Source organism: Trachurus japonicus, chromosome 9 (assembly GCF_045865225.1).
Source record: "Trachurus japonicus isolate A0001 chromosome 9, Traja_1.0".
Lineage (NCBI taxonomy): Eukaryota > Metazoa > Chordata > Actinopteri > Carangiformes > Carangidae > Trachurus > Trachurus japonicus.
The window spans coordinates 20767407-20789699 of record NC_140915.1 but is presented as its reverse complement, the minus strand read 5'-3'; the positions used below and the strand labels follow the sequence as shown (position 1 = coordinate 20789699).

General features: G+C 40.2%; 1 protein-coding gene across 1 annotated transcript in view; it reads left to right on the top strand.

Annotated features, from left to right (window-relative positions):
• ipo11 (importin 11) overlaps positions 1-22293 on the top strand; it is a 120512-nt gene that overhangs the window by 59454 nt on the left and 38765 nt on the right. Inside the window, exons 17-22 of the mRNA XM_085786498.1 lie at positions 270-303; positions 525-565; positions 663-779; positions 2539-2652; positions 6221-6336; positions 8329-8405. Coding sequence (XP_085642624.1) covers positions 270-303; positions 525-565; positions 663-779; positions 2539-2652; positions 6221-6336; positions 8329-8405 — 499 coding nt within the window. The remainder of the gene's footprint in view (positions 1-269; positions 304-524; positions 566-662; positions 780-2538; positions 2653-6220; positions 6337-8328; positions 8406-22293) is intronic.

Sequence of the window (22293 nt, the reverse complement as noted above, 5' to 3'; positions counted from 1 at the left end):
CTTCCTTTTTATAACAATAGATAGTCTGTATTTAGGAAACCTGCTGCATGCACACACACTCTATTCAGGTATGAAAAGCTGTCTGGAGCTGCCTGACTGTTGTGGCTTCTCAGTGACTCCCAATAAAGGGAAATGTAATGATATTAATTGTGTTTGTTTGTATTGCGACATGTGCGCCTTCTTCTCAACGAACTCAAGGACTTTTTGGGGTAAAACTGCAGTGTCTGCCTCCTAAAATGCTTTCATAAAAACTGTCTTTCTCCTCATAGGTGCGGATTGAGACAGCTACAACCTTGAAGCTCAATATCCTTCCCATGCTTATGATTTTTCAGATTGGGTGTGATTTTGGTAAAATGAGTTGATTATGCTTATTATGCTTGTTACTTAAGCCTTGCTGCATGTAATTACATACAAGCTTCATCAGTCATTAGATATGACGAAGCAAACAGTGTTTTCATTTGTGCTACCTAATTGCTTGTGTATCCATCCTAAGGAATTTGATTTAATCCTTAACTCCTGACCACCTGTCGATGACTTTGAGTTTCGGACAGAACAGTTCCTCCCAGTGAGTACATGTCTTATCTCTGTTTGAATGAGGTGTTGAAAATGAAATGTAAAAGAAAAAAAAACTAACATGTAAATGTGACTATTTCTCTGTTTAGTACCTCGAGTCCATCTTTGGGCTGCTCTTCCAGTTGTTGCAGCAGGTGACAGAGTGTGACACAAAAATGCAAGTGCTCCACGTCATCTCCTGCGTCATCGAGAGAGTAAACATCCAGGTGAGATTAGAGATACCAAACCAAATCCCACCTTTCCCACCATTTCCCTTCCATAAACAGTTACAATATGCAAAATGAACTGTAGCCACCCAAAATGTGTCTTTGAAGGAGCCCTTGTGTTTGCTGGAGTGCAGAAATAATTATTTGTAAAGAATAGCATGGCACAAATTATGGTCATTGATCTGAACTTTGCAGTGGACATGTGAAGCTGTTAAAAAACATATTAACTGAGATACAAAACATTTATCACCCTGTACTTACTCCAGACCACCATGGTAAAACAGCCATCTGTCATGAAAGTTGCGTAGACGTTGATGATTTCTTGTATCCTGACACATTCCCTTTTCTGAAATCCCATTCTTGACCCTTTGTAAATCATCAGGCCTCAGGCAGCCTTTGTTCTGATGTCTGCTTTCATTAACTACGATGATGCAGTCATCCCTCTGCCACTGCAGTGCTTTTTTTGGCCGTATGGATTTTTTTCTTCTTCTTCTTTTTTTCTGTGGATCCAATAAGTCGTTCTGATCCACTTAACTGTCAGCCCTTAAAAAACTAACCTTCCTCTTGACCCCCCAGGCTCTTTTCAGATCCATTTTAAGCACCTTCCCTTAAACGATCCCCTGACTTAAATCGGTCACAGAAATGGCTTTCATCCTTGTGAGCTGTCAGTCTGGTTAAGTCTTTCCTAGTCACTGGCCCTGGCTCAACTTCTAGAGTCAGTGGAAGTCCCATTAATATTCTAACCCTTCTCACAAGGGATTTTGAACCCACGACTGGCAGCAGCTGAGACAACCATTAAAACCATGAGTGCAGCTTAAGTTGAAATGAATTTGATGACAAATATGAGATTTAGCTCCCTTTTTTCAACTGTCAGTCTAACAAATGTCATTCTAGGCTGGTTGGCCGGTCTGTCTCTCATCCTTTTTATCTTCTTCGCAAGGCAATGTGTCGTGTTTGATTTCTACTGTTCCATCTCCTTCAAGCCAGCTCCTTATAAAGGTGTAATCGAGCAAAAAATCCCAGTGTGGCGTCTGTGACTTGGTCACACAGCCGCCACAGGGAATCTAAAGGGTTAGCGCAAGTCGGCAAAACAAGATGACAGAAAACTTTTTCAAGTGTGTGATTCAGTACAATGCAGATGTCTCGGAGTTGCTTTGCTGCACAGCAACTGCGACTAAATTACAATCTGCCTTCATGTTTTCTAATTTCACAGAGGAAGGACTGGTGCCATCATTAAAAACAAAACTATAAAAACAGATTTTTTTGGAGGTTTTATGGAGCATAGGTTGAGATTAAAATAGGTTGGGTAAAATCAACTCTGGACATGGATATCTGGTTTTTGTAATAAAAAGCACAGCAATATATTCTCAGGGGAGAGAGAGGAGTTAAATCTTCAGCTAGTTGTCACCATCACTTTATCAAAACCATTCATAATGTATATATTGTATGCACGTCTACTACTTTTCCCATTCTTGTGGACAGAAAATCTCAGTAACACTTCAGAAGCACTTAGTGGTACTGAAGGACAACCTGATTAGATTTTGGTGGTCAAAGCTCAAGGCTTGATGACCTCACAGAGTGTGTTTTTGACAATGTGAATGTGATATTTTGCCCTGAAAGAATTTCCTTGGTACAGAGTGGACGTTCACCCCAAGGACCAACTGATTAGATTTTGGCAGCTAAAGGTCAAAGGTGAAGGTCAGTGTGACATTATGATGCACTTTGCCTCCTACTTGACATTGATTTCCTTCTGCTTCAGATCCGGCCATATGTAGGCTGTCTGGTTCAGTACCTGCCCCTGCTCTGGAAGCAATCTGAAGAACACAACATGCTCCGATGTGCCATACTCACTACACTCATCCATCTAGTACAGGTACGCTGCATCTTCAGCTTCAAATGTTTGTTTTAAAAAGACTGGTTTCACTTATATTTATGTCATATACACAACCATAACAATGCAAAGGTACCCCAGTGATTGTAACCCATTTAATTCATAAGTTTAACAGCTTGTAGATTATGCAGCAGTGAATCACCTGTTGACTAGAGTAAAAATAAAAAAAAGAGTCATTGTGTCGTTATAAACAGCAATAAATAATGGCCACTTAAATAGAAATGCCATTCAGTCAGTGGCTACAAAACACCAGTACTGATAAATATGTTTCATTTCCTTTCATCTTTGAAGGATATACAGTGCTAAGCTTTACTTCACTATGTTAAAAGAACACTGTTGAGCAGTTGAAGCCAGATGTTTGTCATTGGCAGTCTTTTCAAATGTTGCTTTTGACTAGAAGTTAACTTCCTGAATAAGGCGCTTTACTAAAAGCATGCTCCTATGATTTTGTTCCACAGCACAAATTTGGCTGGCTTATTCTGCTTTTGCAGCCAGCCAGCTCTTGTCTTTCCCTGGAATTCAAATAAGCAAAACACTAACAAAAACATTTTTCTTAGAGTAATGCTGGTGGTTAACTTAATAAATGCTTCTTAGCAGGGCTGCACCATAAATCGTTTGAGCATCACCACAGCAATGTGCGCATGTGCAGTAGTCACATTGCAGAACGTGCAATGCTTTCTCTTTTCTTTTAGAGCATGTTAACTTTTGTTTTGCTTCAGAAAAGCATCTCTGAACTGAATCTAAGAAGATGATAGTCAAAGATTGATGCTCCACTTCTCATAGCCTGCAGTAAGATTTGGACCCCTGCGTGACTGTCGCTAAATGACTTCATAGTTGGAGATGAAACGCTCCGTAATAGACGTAGTTCCATTGAGATGTTAATACAGTATATAAGCATGCACACATATGGAAAACTGCATAAGACACAGAGGGAGAACAGCTGCAGGGGCGTGTTGCTACATACTAATGGGAATTATAACATATGCTGTACAATATAATGCAAATGTTAAAGAAGGAATAGTAAGGTTAGTTTTCACTTCTGGGTTCGGATTGCTTCTACTGTATCCTCTTAGATTGTGCATGCAGGGAATCAACTTTTAGCTTCAGTGCTGGCCATATTAGCCTGCTTCAAACGACTGCCTGCTGACACTAGTTACTTGTTGCTTGTGATGCTGAGATGGGGTCGTGTCAAGTGGGAATTGAGCTTTGGTTTCTTTCTTCCACTCCCACATAGATGCAGGAGGGAACATATTTAGACCAAATTAATGTGATGCCATCAGTGAAACAATGTTGACACTTCTGAAACACTACTTTGAATTCTCTGAGCCTTCAGACAGATTGATCCCTCCAAAACAACCCCCTCACACACACACAATCAGAATCTTCTTCTCATTACCCACTCCCACATCCTCTTGTGAATGTTTTCTGTGAAAATACATAGTGGCTGAGAAAAACTCAAAGTGATGGGGTCCTTTGAAAGGGCAGGGTGTCAAATAGTGGTTAAGTTTGCATTGACAGGCAAGAGTTTGAGGGTATGTGTGAAGAAGATTGAAGTGATGTTCCAAGGGCAATGGGAATTTCAGAGGGCAGTATTCATAAACTAGGCTAAACATGTTTGCCAATGCTACAGTTGCTACTGTTTGAACTCACATGTGTCAGAATGTTTGTGCATAAAAAAAAGTGTTAATTTTGACAATTTTTTATTTATTGGTATCTGTATCTGTGCTGGCAGTTTTGTTTAAGGGTTGGTTATCCTTTGCCTTTTTATAAAACTTTGAGGTACACAAAAAAGTATGCAGTTGTGTTGGGTGATTCACGTTTTTCCAGATGATATGATGGTCACAAATAGGGCTTCAACTATTAACGATTATTTTCAGTATCGATTAATCTGTCGACTTTTTAAACGATTAATCGATTAGTTGTTTGGTCAATAAAATGTTTTAAAAAATGTTGGAAAATGTCAATCAGTGTTTCTCAAACCACAAGATGACGTCCTCAAATGCCTTGTTTTGTCCACAAGCCAAAGAGATATTCAGTTTATTGTCATAAAGGAACAAAGAACCCAAAAATATTCACATTTAAGAAGCTGAAATCAGAGAATTTTGACTTTTTTTTCTTAAACTACCCAAACCGATTATTCGATTATTAAAATAGTTGACAATTAATTTAATAATCGGTTATTGTGCGATTAATCGATTCATTGTTGGAGCTCTAGTCACAAATGTGATGATTTGTTTAATTATGTTATAAATGCATATTGTCCAGATTGATAGAACCCTTTCTTCGTGGGTTGCGAGGAGGGGAGTTGGTCTGGAGCCTTCAAAGTTTAGAATCATCATCAATGAACAAAACCTACATAGGCTACCTTTGACCTGTTGGGGGAAACTGGAACTCCTTGGGGGAAAAAAACCCAGAACCCAAACGTATCAGTTTATAAACACAATGGCTAACTGTGTTCTGGGTTATATATAATATATGTATAATTTTACTTTTTGAATTACTGTTTAATGTAGACATAACATCAAAATTGTAAAATATAACATACCTGCTGTTTTGAAAGTTGTGTCTGTTGTATGTAGTCCACTAGATACAGCACAGCACTTGGGGTTAATTAGTAAGAAGAAAAGATCATGATGATAAAACTTACCACAAAAAGGATGGAGCTCACTCTACAAATTATACATCCAGGATACAAAACACTCAATAATCATAGATTGATCCAAAAAAACCAGGGAGTGCTAATACCAGTTTCAGTTGAAGGGTTGTGTGTGTGAAGTGTGTGATTTAGTCAGATTTTGTTTAGCTTTTAAAAACCACTGAAGTCAAATTTCCCCTAGGGTTTGATGTGTTGTTTTCAGAATTGGTTATTTTTTTTAAGTCTCCAGCTGCTGTGGTCCTACCAGCACTGTTCTTGACCGTTGTCTTCCCCAAGTAAAAAGCCACATAGTAGTGGAGATGTCAAGTTGACATACTGCTCAACCGCTCATTCCCCTTCTCCATCTCACAGCGTAGGCACACATTTATGTCCACTGAGTGTTCATGTGTTAACAAAGTGGTTGGTGTACGCGACGATTAGGAGCAATTTTTCCCCAAGGAAAATTCTGTAATTTCTTACTTAGCCCCATGTTACCTGAATAGGCCATTAAAATTTGTAAGACCCATTAATGGACAGTGACTTGTCTCCTGCAGTGAGAGCTTTGCTTTTTTCTTCACCAGATGAAGTAACCTGGCCCCCATTGTGGATAGTATAATGCACATAAAATCCCCTTTAACAACTCTTCCACTTTAATGCAAATATGTTGCAGTCAAACATATTGAAAATCATTAAAATACAAAAATAAACTGTTCCCGACACCTTGTTGTTATTGAAAGTAGGAGCAGTTGCAATGTGCTGGCTCTTCTACTTGGGACAGTGTCCTCTCACAAACTGTGTATTGCTTGGAAAGGTTTCCCTCTCCACCTCAGTGTTGTGACCAAAATGCTGGTCTGAATGCTTTGTCACATTTTTCCAAATTGGCACTGACTTCCTGTATCTTTGTATTTCTCACAGGGTCTGGGAGCAGAAAGTAAGAACCTGTATCCTTTCCTTCTTCCTGTCATCCAGCTGAGCACTGATGTTTCCCAGCCACCACATGTGTATCTGCTGGAGGATGGACTGGAGCTTTGGTATGGACAAGCTTTTACTTACAATACAAAAAACATTTATGAGTTATAGAAATAAAGACACAACTGAACCATTGACAAACATGTTTTAAGTGCCTCATGGTCTCATTCCTGCCTTACGTTTCTGAGCACAAATCCGCTATGCATGCATACTTTTACTATAGCTGTATCTCTTTTCTCAGTCACTCAATCCACTCAGTGTGTGTTTGTCACATTAGTCATCAGCCTCATTTACTGACTCATGTCGCAAGTACATATATGGCATCCAAATGCAAACACTTCACAGATAAGCAGATGTAAGTAGGCTGACTGTGACCTCTTGTTTGAATTTGCTTTTTCACAAGCAGTCACTGTAGGTGGGTGATGAAGCTGCTGATAGGCACACAATATTCTCTATATTGTTTTGGCATCTTGAGAATCTGCTGCAAAATTGTATGCTCACTTTTGCACAAGCACAGCTCCTGCAAAGAGGGTTGCTTCAGTCAAATAGAATTTGCCGGAGTTACCTTTTGTTCCGCTCCATTCGTCTCTTTGCTTTATAACTCCTTCTAATCTCTTTTTTTGTCTGTTCCTGTGGAGAGCTGCACTGTCCAACAGGCCGTGTGTGCTTGTAGCACAAAGCAACAGTCTTATGTCTCAGTCCTGTTGTTTATCCTGTCTGATAATCAGCTGTGCCCTAAATATTTGTTTGCTTTGTTTACAAAGTCAATGTCATTTCCGCTTGCTTTTATCATCTGGTTTTCCTCTCTGTCTTTCTCAGTATCTCTTTATCTTGTCCTTTTTTCCTGGTCGTTTGTGTGAGTCAAATCAGTTATTCATGTCTCATACTCTTGATTGGTTGCATGTGAAATCCAACAGTCTTTCTGATCATTGGGTGTTTTCCCACATTTCAAATTTACAAACATACATTTTATGATGGCATATGCGGTTACTTTTCTTTTTTTTAGTTCAATAACAATATTACAGTCTTGCAACAGCGTTGCAAGGCCAGAACATTCAGATTCAAAACACTGTACTGGACTGATTATAGATGGGGGTCATTATACAGCACTGCATAATTTGTTCATGTTTCCATGAATGGTGGACTGGTCAGCAAGGGGAAGAGGAATTACAACAGCGAGCATGTGAAAACACACCGACTGCAATGAAAAATACACCGAGCGCATTCTTTATTCAAAAGAATATGTTATCCATTTTGTCCATCTTGCCTCTGTTAAAATATTTTCCAGTCTCAATATGAAACTCAGTTTTTACATTTCTTTGATAATTTCAAGCCTAAGCCCTATAACAATTTATGAGTGATTGCTCTTTTTAAAGCCGCAGTCAATGGTTTTAGCTTAACCCATGTTCATAGATCTCAATTATGTTTTTTTGACAGTCTATTCCCTTATGAGTAGATGAGAGGGGCGAGCAGAGGCCTGGTGAGGTCATGTCACTGCCATATTTTAATATAGATGAATACAGACGATGATGCATATTTTGTGACTGATAATTTTGTGTACAATTTTTTTAGCAAATTTAAATTCTGTTATACCTTACAAGACCCTGTCTGACTTTGCTCACTAAGACTTTGATAATCCAAAGTCTTTCAAAAATCAGTTTTCTATATTTAAGAATTAATTGTGGTGAACAGTCATCTCTTTGACACTGATTAATCCAGAACTTTATGTAACAGGTTTGTTTTCAGATTTGTCTTTACACTGAACACATCCCTGACATTGCTGTCTTCTGCCTCCTCCATTTCCTTTTCTCTTTTACACCCACTTCGCCATGTATTATTTTTTCCCCACCTTCACAATGCCCATTTTCCTTTCTTTCTGTCTCTGTATTTTTTCCTGCCGCATCCCTCTTCCCATTTTCTTTTGCCACCTCTCATCTATGTCTTTAACTTCCACCATTGTCTGTTTTGTTCTCTCCCTTGTGCTCTCTCTCCTCTCCTTTCTTTTTACTTCCCCCTCTGCCTGCTCTTCTCCTTCCCTCCCTCTCATCATGCAGGTTGGTGACTTTGGAGAACAGCCCAGCCGTCACGCCGGAGCTGCTCAGAATTTACCAGAATATGTCGGCTTTGTTGGGTGAGCTTGATGAAATTTCATTGTTTGATTGTCTGTCTGGCTATGTGAGTTTGTTTTGTACTTTTGTGTCTTACTGAGTGTCAGTGTGTTTTTCATGGTATTTGCATAACACTGAAATTGAATTACTGGTATCACAATTACATAAAGAAAGATGCAACTTTTTTGCATTTTCGATATGATGTGATTAACACATGGGATGTGTTTAACACAAGCCTGTGAATATTCTCAATTGTCCAGGTCATAGTTATCTCAAGGAAATTTAAATCGAATGCAACTGGACTTGGTTATTTGTCTAGGAAGACGTTTCACCTCTCATTCAAGAGGCTTCATCAGTTCATGTAGCATCTGACCAGGCTGGGACTATCTGGTGTGGAGACCCAGGTGTTTAACCTCTGAGAGGGCGTTCACAAGACCGATGATGTCACTGGATCCCTTTGTGCTCCATATGCCAACGACAGTTGTTAGAGTGACAGTCGTTGGAGGAAAGTTGGGTTTCGACTTCGTTAGTGCCCTATTATGTTATAATGACAGTTGTTGGAGACACATGAGGCCATTTGTGAACAGTTGTTTTTTTAGAGGCTAGATTGTTGAATCTCCGGGGAAGGGATGAAAGGGTAGTATTGTAAATTGGAGATATGTGGTGTCTCAGACCTCCTCCTCTGTTGAGGGATGGTTTCTCTACACACAAGGCGTACATAGCATGAATAGCCAGGTCAAATTATGGCTGTGTAAAAGAAATATGTCTTTGACTCTGTGTGTGGTTCAAAAAAGACGCACAAAAATAATTTTGCATCAATACAAAGTGTGAGATGGAATAGAAGCTGCATTGGCTTAAAGAACAGACCATTGGTAAATGATCAAATACTCTGAAATCACAGAGAACCTGAGAGAATGAGGACAGAAAGTTGATGCAATTCACAGACATGGACTTCATTTTCATAGCTACATCACTTTGGGTGCTATTGTAGCTTGTAAAGATCACAGCTGTGGATTTGCAGTAGCCTCCAGGCATTAGCGCCACTTCTTTGGGTCTGCAGGCAGCTGTGAGTGGTGGCAGATTGGATAGAACTGGCTGGATGATTTATCACAGGCCTGGAGCATTGGGACACCTCACTTGCAACAGTGTAGAGGAGAATGTGTGTGGCCTTTAGTGTGATGAGGAACGGTATTGATTTGAAGCTCCTGCACGTAACGAGTGAGTCAGACTAATATGAACACTAGTGTAGCCTTATTGGCTTAGTGGAGCGTTTGATCATTTATATTGTAGATGGGGATCCATAGGACACAGGAGAGCAAAGGACTCAGGAAGACTGTCACGGATGGAAGACACAGAGGAGGAAGGAATTAGAGAGAATCAAGAAAGGGAAGCGATTGGTGAAACATAAGAAGGAGGTGGTGGGTGAAAAAGAATGAAGAAGAAGTGATGGCAGGAAAGTTAATGAAGAAAAGGTTATACAATGGAGGTATGCTCGGAGGAGCTTGGACATGGATGAATGGAAAGATAAGATTTTTGCTCTTATCTAGTGCTGAACAAAAAAAAGGTAAATGAAGGCGGTGAACCAAAGCAGAAAAGGGGAAGCTTTCTTTTCTTGTGTTTTACAAAGCAGTGCAACTAGCCGTTTTAAATTTTAGTTCACTCACAGACGATTACTCCAAACAACTTCTGCAGTCAGGAAACTTAACACAGAGCTGTGTAAAATCCCAGAATAGGCAGGCGTAAAAAAAGCACTGAACTTTAGGTTTAATGTATGTGGCAAGGTGTTTCGCACTTTGAATCCACAACAGCAATGTTGAGACATCTTATGAACCATGATAACCATAAAAAAAACAGATGGTATGTAATGAATTCCAGAGGTTGCACACTGGGACTGAGAGAAAGTCGGTGCTGATTGCCTCTGCATGACTGATGAGGATCTGTCAAGTAATTAGTGGCCACTGATCAGCTGCCATGTTAACCGGTCTAAGCTGCTTTAATGATGGATTGAAGGAGGGAAGTGAAATTGTTAAGAGGGTTTAATATTGAAGAGCAGAGAAAGTGGGTGGACGGATGAAGGGAAATGAAAGTTGGCAATAGACAGACAGAAATTGTGATGTAGGGTTAAAGGTTGACAGATGGAGATGGAGATGGAAGCAGAGCATCCAGGGTGGAAAGACACATAGAAAAGATGAGTTCAGATGAAGGTTGTATGGCTATGTAATAATAACAAAGATTTTGATAGGTGCTTGGAGGTTTATCTGCATTCACCATCTGGTTACAGATATGGGTTAAAATTTGATTTTTGTCATTGTAATATGTGTGTATATAGTATGTGTATAATTTGACAACCCTTATATTCTGTGATTTATTTTGGTGATCAAACAATATTTACAAGAACAAGAACAAAATAAGTAACAGTTCACTCTCCCCAAACCTGGGAACATTTTCCACTATGTTTCATCTTGGTTGACAAACATATTGGTAATATGCCAATCTTGTGACTTATTATTATCATTTTCTGCATTTACTACCAAGAGTTCTTACCTTTTTCAATATTCCGTTCAGTCGGGATGAGTGCTGCTTTTCTCTGACTATGATGGACACATTAAAGCAAAGAAAAGGAAAAAGAGCTGTCACACCTCTCCAGATACAAGCTAACAGCACCCCCCTAGAGTACAAGATGGAAAATCCACTGTGGATTAAATATGAGGTATTTTGTCCCCTGTCCCAGCCATTTTGCTTTAATGTGCAAGTCACATACTGTCTGTATATTCATGAGAAAAAAGTGAGCTCAGTTCAAGCATTTCCCTGCAGTCCCTTCCAGTACTTAAATATTTCAAACACTATGTACACACACATCAATACGCTCTGATGCTACACTTACATCATGCATATTTACCGTAATAGTGCTTGTCAATGTGTACTTCTACTTCTGTTTAAAAGTTGAGTTTCAGAGTTCATCCCCAGTCTCCCAAACAGAAGTTGGGAAAACAATCTGAACACAGGATCCATTTAATAGATGCTCTGGAGCTTTTGATCACCTTTGAACCAATCTGAGATTGTCTTCTCAGCAGCTGTTTCCAGCATCAAGAATGATCATTGAACCTCTGTGAATACAAGTTCAGACTATCTCTTATCTCCACTTGAATGAACCTAAACCTTTTTTCTCCTCTCCAGAGAAACTCTGTCAGAATGCGGTGACATCCTTTTCTTTTTGACTGTTGCTCTTTATTATTATTAACCCATATTTTAACATAATCCTTCTTCCAAAAGTGGTTTCTGAAGTAACACAGTCCACAAGTTTCTAAAATTACAACCACTTGTCGGCACTCCATGTACCCTCATTAATTCTGTGTGTGTGTTTTTTTTTTTCTTCTCAAGGTTGCATTAGCACATTTAAAGCACATTAATTGCATTATATGTAATTAGGGTGCCAGCATAAGTCTTAGAGGGAAAATTTAAAGCACTTATGATGAAGGCTGATGCCTCTGGTTTGGGGCTTTTGTCCTTTTTAACATTGTGAAACAGAAAATAAGTCAAAGAAAATATTCCATCCAACATCCAACACAGTGATGAAAATTCTCATTGTGGAAATTCAGATTTTCAACTTTTTTTTTTTGTTAGTCTTTTTTGTCACATTTTGGTCAGTCCTCATCTTTGGCAGGTTTTCTCCAGAACATCCGGTGGTTCATTTATTTAGTCCGTGGAGAGCAGTGGAGGGATGTGGGCCATTTAGAGAGTCTGGCTTGACATGATGTTGCAGCTTGCCAGGTATGTGGCCTGGCCTGCCTGATAAAGAGCCTTGCTCCATCATTGCTAAACTGGAGCAACAAATTCCCTAATTAGAATGTCAAGAGCCCCGCATTGGCTAAATTTTGAGACTACGCTCTGTATCACTGTCACCACTCTCTGAACTAGGACAGATTTCAGATGTGCGTGGAGCTCCGGCCAGTGATGATGGAGAGTAAGCAGGGAAGTTTTGTTGGCATGTTCTTGTTCTTTGTAGGCATATGATTGAAGCATGCCTCTTTACTTTACTTTGCCATCTAGAAACCCAACAAGTTGCTACAGTGCTTCAATCTGAAACAGACGGAGTGAATAATGACTTTTACAGCAAAGAACAGCAACAGTTGGATATTATCAGAAAACATGGCATGTTCTGAAGTATTCCTTTGCCACAGGAAATTAGGAATAAGTTCTGTCTCTACCACCGTAATATAGCAAATTATTACAGTCATCATCTCTTGATTATTTTTTTCAATACAATCTGCTGATTAAGTATAACCTATAAAGTTCAGACAAGTCCTCAATGTCTTCAAATACTTTGTCTTGCATGACCAAGAGTCCACATTTCAAAGATAATTAGTTTAGACTGACATGACAGAAAAAAGTCTACAAATCTTGATTTAAGAAGCAGTTTTGTGGAATTCATGCTTGATAAAAGACTAGATAATTAGCGTAATAGCTGTTGATTAATTTCCACCTAATTATTTCTGAACTAATAGTCGTCTCGCCATTTTAAGGCAAATGAATTAGAACAAACTGTTGCAATGTGCTCTTACTAAATTAGCTTTAATAACGGAATAAAATTGTGAAGTGCAAAACATTACTTGATGATCATCTGATTAGTTAACTGTTACTGGTGCAGCCAAATATGTCAGATAGGGATGCACATTTTGAATTTACTGTACCAACGCTCATTAACCGATTATTAACCATTAACCGATAAGATTAAAACACTCTTTTGAGTGTCTGTGACTATTCTTGTGCCGATCAGCAACCCGATTCCTATTGTAGATCAAGCGGGCAATCAACGATGTTTTTGTTATGTTTTTTTTTTGACGAACAAACACACACACATGTGCTGCAACAGCTGAGCAGCACCACATCCACTGTGCTATGACAGTTAGATCGTCCAATGTTGAACTGTTTTTATACAAAGTGCAGCCAAACACCAGGCTAAAGGGAGAGGAACAGCAGAGCTCCTCTGACAGCTCGTCTGTGGAGCTGCAGGTGAACTGGCTGGAGACCGCAGCGCAGTGCAATGACCATATGAATTTCCTCTTTGAGGATAGGCAAGGCAAGGCAAGGCAAGGCAATTTTATTTGTATAGCCCGTTTTTACAAACAGTTTGTCTCAAAGGGCTTTACATGGCATCGTAGCAACATCCTCTGTCCTTAGACCCTCACATCGACTGAGGAAAAACTCTGTGGAAAACCCTTTTAACAGGGAAAAATCGGAGAAACCTCAGGGTGAGCAACAGAGGAGGGATCCCTCACCCAGGACGGACAGACGTGCAATAGATGTTGTTACAGACAAGAAAACAGTTTACAGTTTGTCACAGAATGTGTGGAATATGGAAGTGTTAGCAGGAGTTGATGAAGGCAGTCTCTGGTGAGGGGGGGAGCTGGCCAGCTCGATGGGAGGACTGGGTGGTAGACTGGTCCATGGGAAGGGAGGGGAGGCCGGTCTAGCAGCAGGGGAAAGGGTGGGGGGGATGCAGGCGGCGGCTGGTGCAGAGAGATGGAGCTCCGGTGGATCTGTGGAAACACAGAGAGAGTGCGAGACACCAAGGCCAAACTACAAAGTACAGCAGAAAATGACAGTTCAAAAATATACTGAGGAGTGGAGAGGAGAGGAGGGGAGAAGAGGAGAAAGGAGAGAGGGAAAATGGTTCAGAGCTACCTGAACCAGCCCTAACTAAAAGCCCTGTCATAAAGGAAGGTCTTAAGTCTAGACTTAAATGTAGTTAGAGTGTCTGCCTCTTTGACCCATGGAGAGAGCTGGTTCCACAGTAAAGGAGCCCGGTAACTGAAGGCTCTACCTCCCAGTCTGTTTTTAGAGATACTGGGAGTCACTAACAGACCTGCGTTCTGGGAGCGGAGTGCTCTGGTAGGACAGTAAGGAATGATTAGTTCTTTCAGATAGGTTGGAGCTTTATCATTAAGAGCCTTATAAGTCAGCAGAAGGATTTTGAAGTCTATTCTAAATCCTACAGGAAGCCAGTGGAGAGAAGCTAAGGTGGGAGAGATGTGCTCTCTCTTCCTAACTCCTGTCAAAACCCTTGCTGCGGCATTCTGGACCAGCTGGAGACTCTTTAGAGAGTTTTTCGGACATCCTGACAGGAGAGAGTTGCAGTAGTCTAGCCTAGAAGTGATAAATGCATGCACTAGTTTCTCAGCATCACTCTGGGAGAGGATATTCCTAATCTTAGTGATACTACGCAGATGGAAGAAGGCGGTCCTAGTCACGTGTTTTATGTGGGAGCTAAAGGAAAGGTCCTGGTCAAAAATGACTCCAAGGTTCCTCGCGGTTGTACTCGGGGTCAGAGTGATGCCATCTAGTGTAGCGATCTGATTAGAGAAAGTGTCCCTGAGATGTTTAGGTCCAAACACAATGACCTCAATTTTATCTGGATTCAGTAGCAAGAAGTTAGAGGACATCCAGGATTTAATGTCTTTCAGACAGTCTTGCAGATTGATGAGGCGGCTTCTGTCATCTGGCTCCATGGACAAGTAGAGTTGCGTATCATCCGCATAACAGTGAAAATTGATTGAGTGCTTCCGGATGATGCTACCTAATGGGAGCATGTAAAGAATGAAGAGGATTGGCCCTAAGACTGAACCCTGCGGTACACCATACGTAACTCTGCTATACTCTGAATGGTCGTTATTAACATTAACAAATTGAAACCTGTCAGATAAGTATGATTTAAACCATTTCAGGGCAGTTCCTTTAATCCCTATTTCATGATCTAGTCTCTGCAGCAGGATACTGTGGTCGATGGTGTCGAATGCAGCACTGAGGTCCAAAAGTACAAGAACAGAGACGAGACCTCTGTCTGAAGCTATAAGAAGATCATTAGAGACTTTGACAAGTGCTGTTTCAGTGCTATGGTGTTCTCTGAATCCAGATTGGAAAGCTTCAAAGAGCTCGTTGCTGTGCAGATGTTCATGTAGCTGCTCCAGGACAATCTTCTCAAGGATCTTGGAGATGTAAGGAAGGTTGGATATAGGCCGATAGTTGGCTAGGACATCTGGGTCAAGAGAAGGTTTTTTAAGTAAAGGGTTAATGACAGCCACCTTGAAGGCCTGTGGCACGTAGCCTGTGGCTAAGGAAAGATTGATTTGGTTCAGAAAAGAAATGTTAATTAAGGGGAAGACATCCTTAAGTAGTCTTGTCGGAACTGGATCCAGCAGACATGTGGCTGACTTGGAAGAAGTAATTGCAGAAGTTAAGTCTGACAGGTCGATGGGAGAGAAGCTGTCCAAGTGTGAACCAGGTCTGGGAGGTGCTTCTATGGGTACTGTAATCTGTGGTCCATTACTGGCAATTTTTGTTCTAATATTAACTATCTTTTCGGTAAAGAAAGTTAGGAAGTCGTTGCTGCTGAGAGTTGGAGGGATGGATGGCTCAACGACACTAAAATTAATAAAGTAATAATAAAGTGATAATAAAGTTAAACTTGAACTTGAACTTGAACAGTCCTTTTTTTTAAATTTTTTTTGGAGCGCTGTTGTTTCAGGTGATGCACATCTATGTCTGTGTACTGTAGGCTACATTTGTTGTCTGACCTTCCTTCAAGGGGACTGGCACATACTGTCAGTCCTTCTGTGTAACTTTTTGCTGTGAAAAGGCACATGTTAGTCTGCATGTGTTGACATGCCCCCATGAGTTGACGACATGAGGAGCTAATAAAAAAAAAATTAACCAATAGTATTAAATGGTCAAAGTTACTGTTATCGGTTTACAGTTAAACAGTTATTGTGTGCATCCCTACTGTCAGACCATTCCTATCAGATCAATGATACTTTATTGAGGGATGTTTCAGCCTCATCTGCTGCAGCTCAGTGAGGAATTCACTTACATTCCTCAGAACTTCACTGCCTGGCTAATGTGCTCCATGGATCAATGTAGACATCCCCATCAGAGAACAGCCCTCTTATTACAGACTTTTCAATGTGAAGGAATGATTTTGATTACAGCTCTTGCAGATATTGGCCATATATGGCTATACATACAGTAGTCACAGTTGATAGCACCGGTATTAATATGCAGCAGTTTATTTGTGTATTCATGTTTTTTTGTCATGGTTCAAAGTTTGATAATCATGATTATTCCCCTTTAAGCTGCAAAATCTCCAGTGAGATGTCTAAAATTTTTCATGGATATTCTGCTTTCTCACTTTTGCTATCATCTCACACACATCTTGCAGTGAAGTTGATTTTTGCAAACTCATTGAATTCCTTGCTGAGCTTTTCTTACTAAGTGCCATTACCCAAGAATTACTCACCCCAGCACTAACGGGAGTTGGCTGTAACTAATCTTACAGAGGCTCCTGTTGGTTGTGTTGTTTTTCATGTTGTCCTTTGTGTACAGTAAAACTGGGGATGTAAGCTGTCTCTAGGGCTGCAACAGTACTTTTGTACTCCTCAGAAAGCAATGTGGCAAGCTATCAACACTGTAAAATGATTCTACTCATCTCTCGAGTTTTCAGCTTTTCTTGCTTTTCAGATGTTAAATAAAATAGAAATAAAAGTTGGTCAGTTTTTTTCATTTAGTTTCATTTAAACATTTTATGACTGTTTCACCTCCAACATTGGGCTTTAATAGACAGCTGCCTTGAATGACATTGTCAACCCCATCACGTACTGCCAAGCAAAAATTGGGTTGGGCGGTGACCAAAATTTTAGCAGTGTCCCCAGCAACAATTAGAGGCACTTCAGGGGCCGTTATCACAGTCAGATGTGAGGCTCATTTTCCTGTTAATGTTGATAACTAAAGCAGATTTTGCAGTATATGCCCAGGGCTATGAAGGATGTACTGACTAAAGCTTAATCAGTGCTTTAGCAGCTGTTTCTGTAACTATTTGATTATAGCAAACGACTGTCTGTGTATGTGTGTGTGAGTGTGGTGGGAGTGATTGTATCCTCTCTTGTTGTGGTTTTGTGAAAATTTAATCGACTTAACAGTAGTGATTTGGCTTAGTTTTAGAATAATATTCACATGCATATTTTAATATTGTGTCCATAGATTTTGATGTGCATGTGGGAAAATATTAGAATTAGGGCTGTTTTCGACTAAGGATTTTCATAGTCGAATCTGATTCGTCAGATTTTGCCATAGTCGACTGATCGTCGAACCTTTTTTTTTTTTTTTTTTTTTTAGATAGCAGCAAATTTGCGACTTTTTCCGTTTCAAACAAAAGAGATAAAACACCCCAAAAATATGGTAGGTGTAAAACAAATACCTTTATTTATTTTCCACACTTTGGATGATTTTTAGTAGCCATTGTGAGCCAGGGTATGCGTTTATGTTACGTTGCCCTGGACAACGCTCCTTTTGCTCGGACTGTGAGTGGCAAATCAAACATCCCTCAACGTGATGAAGGATAGCGGTGGTCGTGGACACAGAGAAACCGGGTAAAACATGTAGTATCAAAACAAACGGAGGTCAGAAGGACTCGACAATCCGTAGGCTACATTACGTTAATCAATCCTGTAACACACGCTGTGTGACCGCGGCACCGGCAGAGAGACAGACAGGCTGCAGAGGGACGAGATTACAGCTGTGACTCCCGACACTGATGGTGCGTTCATGACAACTCGGAAGTCGGAAAAAAACAAGTTCCTCTTCTGAAAAACTCTGACATGTCAAACTTTAGGATGTGTTAGAGACTAATTCATCTGTCTAACCATCAGAACTATTGACACTTGAAACGGTAAACACAGCTGATCCATCGAAAAAAAAAAAAATCACCGCTGGAGTTAATTTATTTTCCGTGACTGAAAGCAGGTTCTTGAATGTAACTCGGTCAAAGTCAGATGTATCCTCACAATGTTTTGCTGTTCTGTCAGGTCATGCATGATAAATGTTGACAAAGTTAGACTGTCAGACTTCCTTGATTTTAAACTTTGGCGGCTCTGCCCCTCGTCTTTTTGCCACTCCGTGAGTGTTCTGCAGTGACTTCTTTGACGGTCCTACTGCTCACCTCCGCTCATTTGAAAAAAAAAAAAAAAAAAACCTCCGCTCATTTAATTGTGCAACTGCAGTGGGTGATTTATTAATACGTAGTAAGAAGCTAAGACTACCGTTTAAACGCACACATCATTTTGAACTCTTTATTAACAGAAAGTAGGCAGATTTTGTATCAAAATAGTCTTTTTATAACGAAAAAAGACATTCTATGTAACAATTTATGCTCAGCAGCCATATAGTCAGAATGGTAGGGTCTTGGTTAGATTCGACTACGAGGTTCATAGTCGAATCAGACCCCTCCGAATCGAATCGTCGAATCGTCGACTTTTGGAGGTCAGCCCTAATTAGAATTAATGTTAATATACTTTAGCCCCATCCATAAAAATCTCTGTGAGTGTCTATTTCCATTTAAAAAAAAAAAAAAATGGAAATGAGCAGGGAGTTTCAATACACTCCAGTAACCGCTATTTTGTCAACCTGTTTGTATGGGGATACTTTGGGTGCATTCAGTTTATTTGCAATAGCAAGGGATGGAGCAGAGAGGGGTGTGGGTATCTTATCGCTGTCCAGGGCTCAGTGCTCTGAGCTGCCTGACCTACCTTCAGCCCAGAATGAGAATTCCCCTCCATCAATTGAATATATGAATACTTGTACCTCTCCCTCTTCTTATATTGATATTCACACAAAACTGTCCTTCAGAGGATATTGCTAAAGTATGTGTGGCAGCTTATCAGCAAGGCAAGTAATGACAGTGGTTCAGGTGGTGGTAACATTATGGAGGAGCAGATCAGAAAATGGTCAAAATCATGTTTTTACCTCCCTTTTTGCCTCTGTAATAAAAGCCAGTAACGCATGTGTAACTTAACTCGCAGATAGAAGATTAAGTAGCTATGTGAGTGTAGCGTGTAATCATATTGCCTTGCTCAGATGTGATAAAATGGCTGACAACATTTCCACAAGCACATAGCAGAGAGCAGCGTGTTCTCTGATCCACAATATTTAGATGTTAAATACTTTTAATGGCTCTTTAATACAGACTAATTATGAATCACAGATCGTTGATACCAAAGGTTAGGTATATCAGTGACTACAATGTAGTATTCCCAAATGCTTGTTTAACAAACCTTACACTGCTGTGTTGTACTGTTTGTTCTAGTTGAGACACCACTCAGAACAACAGCTAGCACTCTATGGTCTGCAGCTTGTCCCTGTAGCATGGTAAACCCTTAACTTGTTAGCTCTATGGAATCTGTACTCATGTTCATGGCATTTTAGGAATTTCTATGTTTAATCTTGGAAGAATTGTCAAATGTCTTTGTGTGCAGATTGGGGTCCCTCTTTGTGTGAGAGTGAGTACTTTGTTTTTCTGCGGTCTGTACAAAGAATTAAATGTCCTTTTCTTCTTTGCTACACATAAATCAGCTTGTAGTTTTTACACATGGTTTGGCTAATGGTCATGGTCAGGATAAAAGCCCACAATATCAATTATAAAATAAAATAGAAACACAGGTGAAAAATGAAATACAATAAAATGCATGTAAAAGGCATTGAAACCTTGAGAAACTCAGGTAGGAGGAATCAAGTAAACAGAGAAGACTCACTAAACTAGGGCAGCAGCAGCCCTGTAGCACACAAGGAGGTATAGCACTGACATTGCCAACTGAGACACACCAATGAACCAAAATAATAGTTATTTATTTCGTTTAAGCTTCTAAACAGTTTTGTTCTCTTAGGAAATATCTGTGGTAGTAAAGGCACATTTTCCTTTCAGAGCTACTGGAGCTGGTGTAGTACAGTAACAAACAGCTGATCTCAGCTACACCAGCCACTATAGTCTGACTTTTTTTATTTTTAAACCAGGGTTATTTATCTCAAGCTTACTCTTGGCATCTCAGCTGAAAGCAATAGGAGTTGCTCTGACACATGGCGGTCACAGCAGATACTCAGCAAAGTATGAGGCTCATGTTAATTTCATTGACATTATACAATTATACATGCACACACTGTCATGTGCACCCTGAATGATAGGCACACAGAGGGGCCAGTTGACAGCTACAGGAACAGTAAACCTGTTCAATCATGGGATAGCTGCTGAGAGAGTTGTATAACATAGAACACTACCACTGCCATTATTAGATTTGGTATCATGGTTCAAGAAAATTGCAGTCACTCACTTGCTCTTTCTTCAACAACATCTACAGTATGTTCATCAGGATCCATTGCACTGTCTGCAGGCACCAGGATGAACAATGATCATTCATTCACCTGCACTGCAGCGTTGCGGACCTGTCGTGTTCTCCTTTGTCCAATGAATCTGTGTGTCCTTGTTCACCCACTGTTAAGCAATCTGTTGCTTTAGTCTTATAGGAAAATGAATGGCCTGCCCTGTCCATTTAAAAGCATTTGCCTCTTCTAATCAGGCTCAACTTGTTCAACTTCACAATGAGAGTATTAACAGCAGCATCACTTGTATTGCTCAACATTTTATGTCTTTTTGACGTTCTTGACCATCAGTCTTGTTTCTGCTTACTCGTGTCGTGCTGTCTGTTTTAAGCGTGATTTTGCTCCATACTGTGTTTGTAGTGTTGAATATTCAGGTTGGCTGATGTGCTGACTAAATAGGCCCCTGGAATACATTGTGTACCTGAGCTGATAACAGATGGCAGCATACATTATCTTCATTACCTCACTGTGTCCGACAGATGGCTAGAGAAAACATATTGCATACATCAACATTAATTTCACCTGTATAAACCAGCATGGTCAGACTGGACCTTTATTATTTCTAAGACTACGGCTTTTTTTTCTTTTTTTTGCTATAAGAATGACTGTACACAATCAAATTGTTCTAAAATGTTATAAATAATCAGATTTTCTGAATTTTAACCCTGCATTTAATGTGTAATGTTAAACATTTGCCAATATGTATATACATTTACTATATCTTACCCTTTTGGAAGTGACTTCTATAGTAGATGTTACAATTAGTTAGGCTGTCAACTTATGTTAAGTAGATAATTAGTCAAAGTGTTTGAGTCAGCTACCCTGTCAGTTTGTGTTACTCTCAAACCTTTCATGTACAGTAGTTAGTGTGTGGGTCGAACTGCATGCAGGTGTGAGTGTGTTTGTTCCTCACTGCCCATCTTTCTGAGGCCTTGTCCACACGAGCCTGGGTATTTTTGAAACCGTGAACATATGTTCCCGGAACCCTGAAACCGTGGTTTTTTGAAACCGGAGTCCAGGGTGGGGTTTTCGGCCGGGGTTGGTTTCACCGGGTGCGTGTGGACACTGCAACCGTGATTGTTTTTCTCGTTTACGTCATAGCTGCACACTGTCAGTGATAAAAAAGAGCCTATGCGGAGATGAACGGAACGAGCCAAAAGCCGAAAATGTATCCGTGACGTCCGCCGTAGATATAAAGTGGATATGTTTCATTCATCCATGTTTTGACAGACAACACAACAGCCAGTGATAATAAGTTGCGGTTGCGCCGCACCGACAGTAATGTGGCTCAGCCAGCCAGGTGACGCACACAGCACAACAACACAACGCACAACAACACACAGCACAAGAGTCAAGACACAGCCAGCAACAAGTGCAGGCTGCTGCAGCAGTGCACGTCAAAGGGACACCGCCGAAAATAAAATAAATGTAGGCTACACGTAGTTTTGAAATTGTTTTTGCGCATGTTTTCATCCATGAAATGACCAAAAAGGAACACTATAAGCAGATTTCTTGATAACGAATTATTTAAACAGCATTTGTATAGAAATGATTCCGTCCCAAGCCTTTTGATCCATAAGCGGTTTCCACTGTATTTTGATTGGTTCAAACATCCTTCCACACGTGCATTGCGTCACTTGGTAGCGGATTCCACGGTTGCGTGTGTACGGAGTGTTTTTATTACACCACTCGTGTGGACGCGGAGCAAAA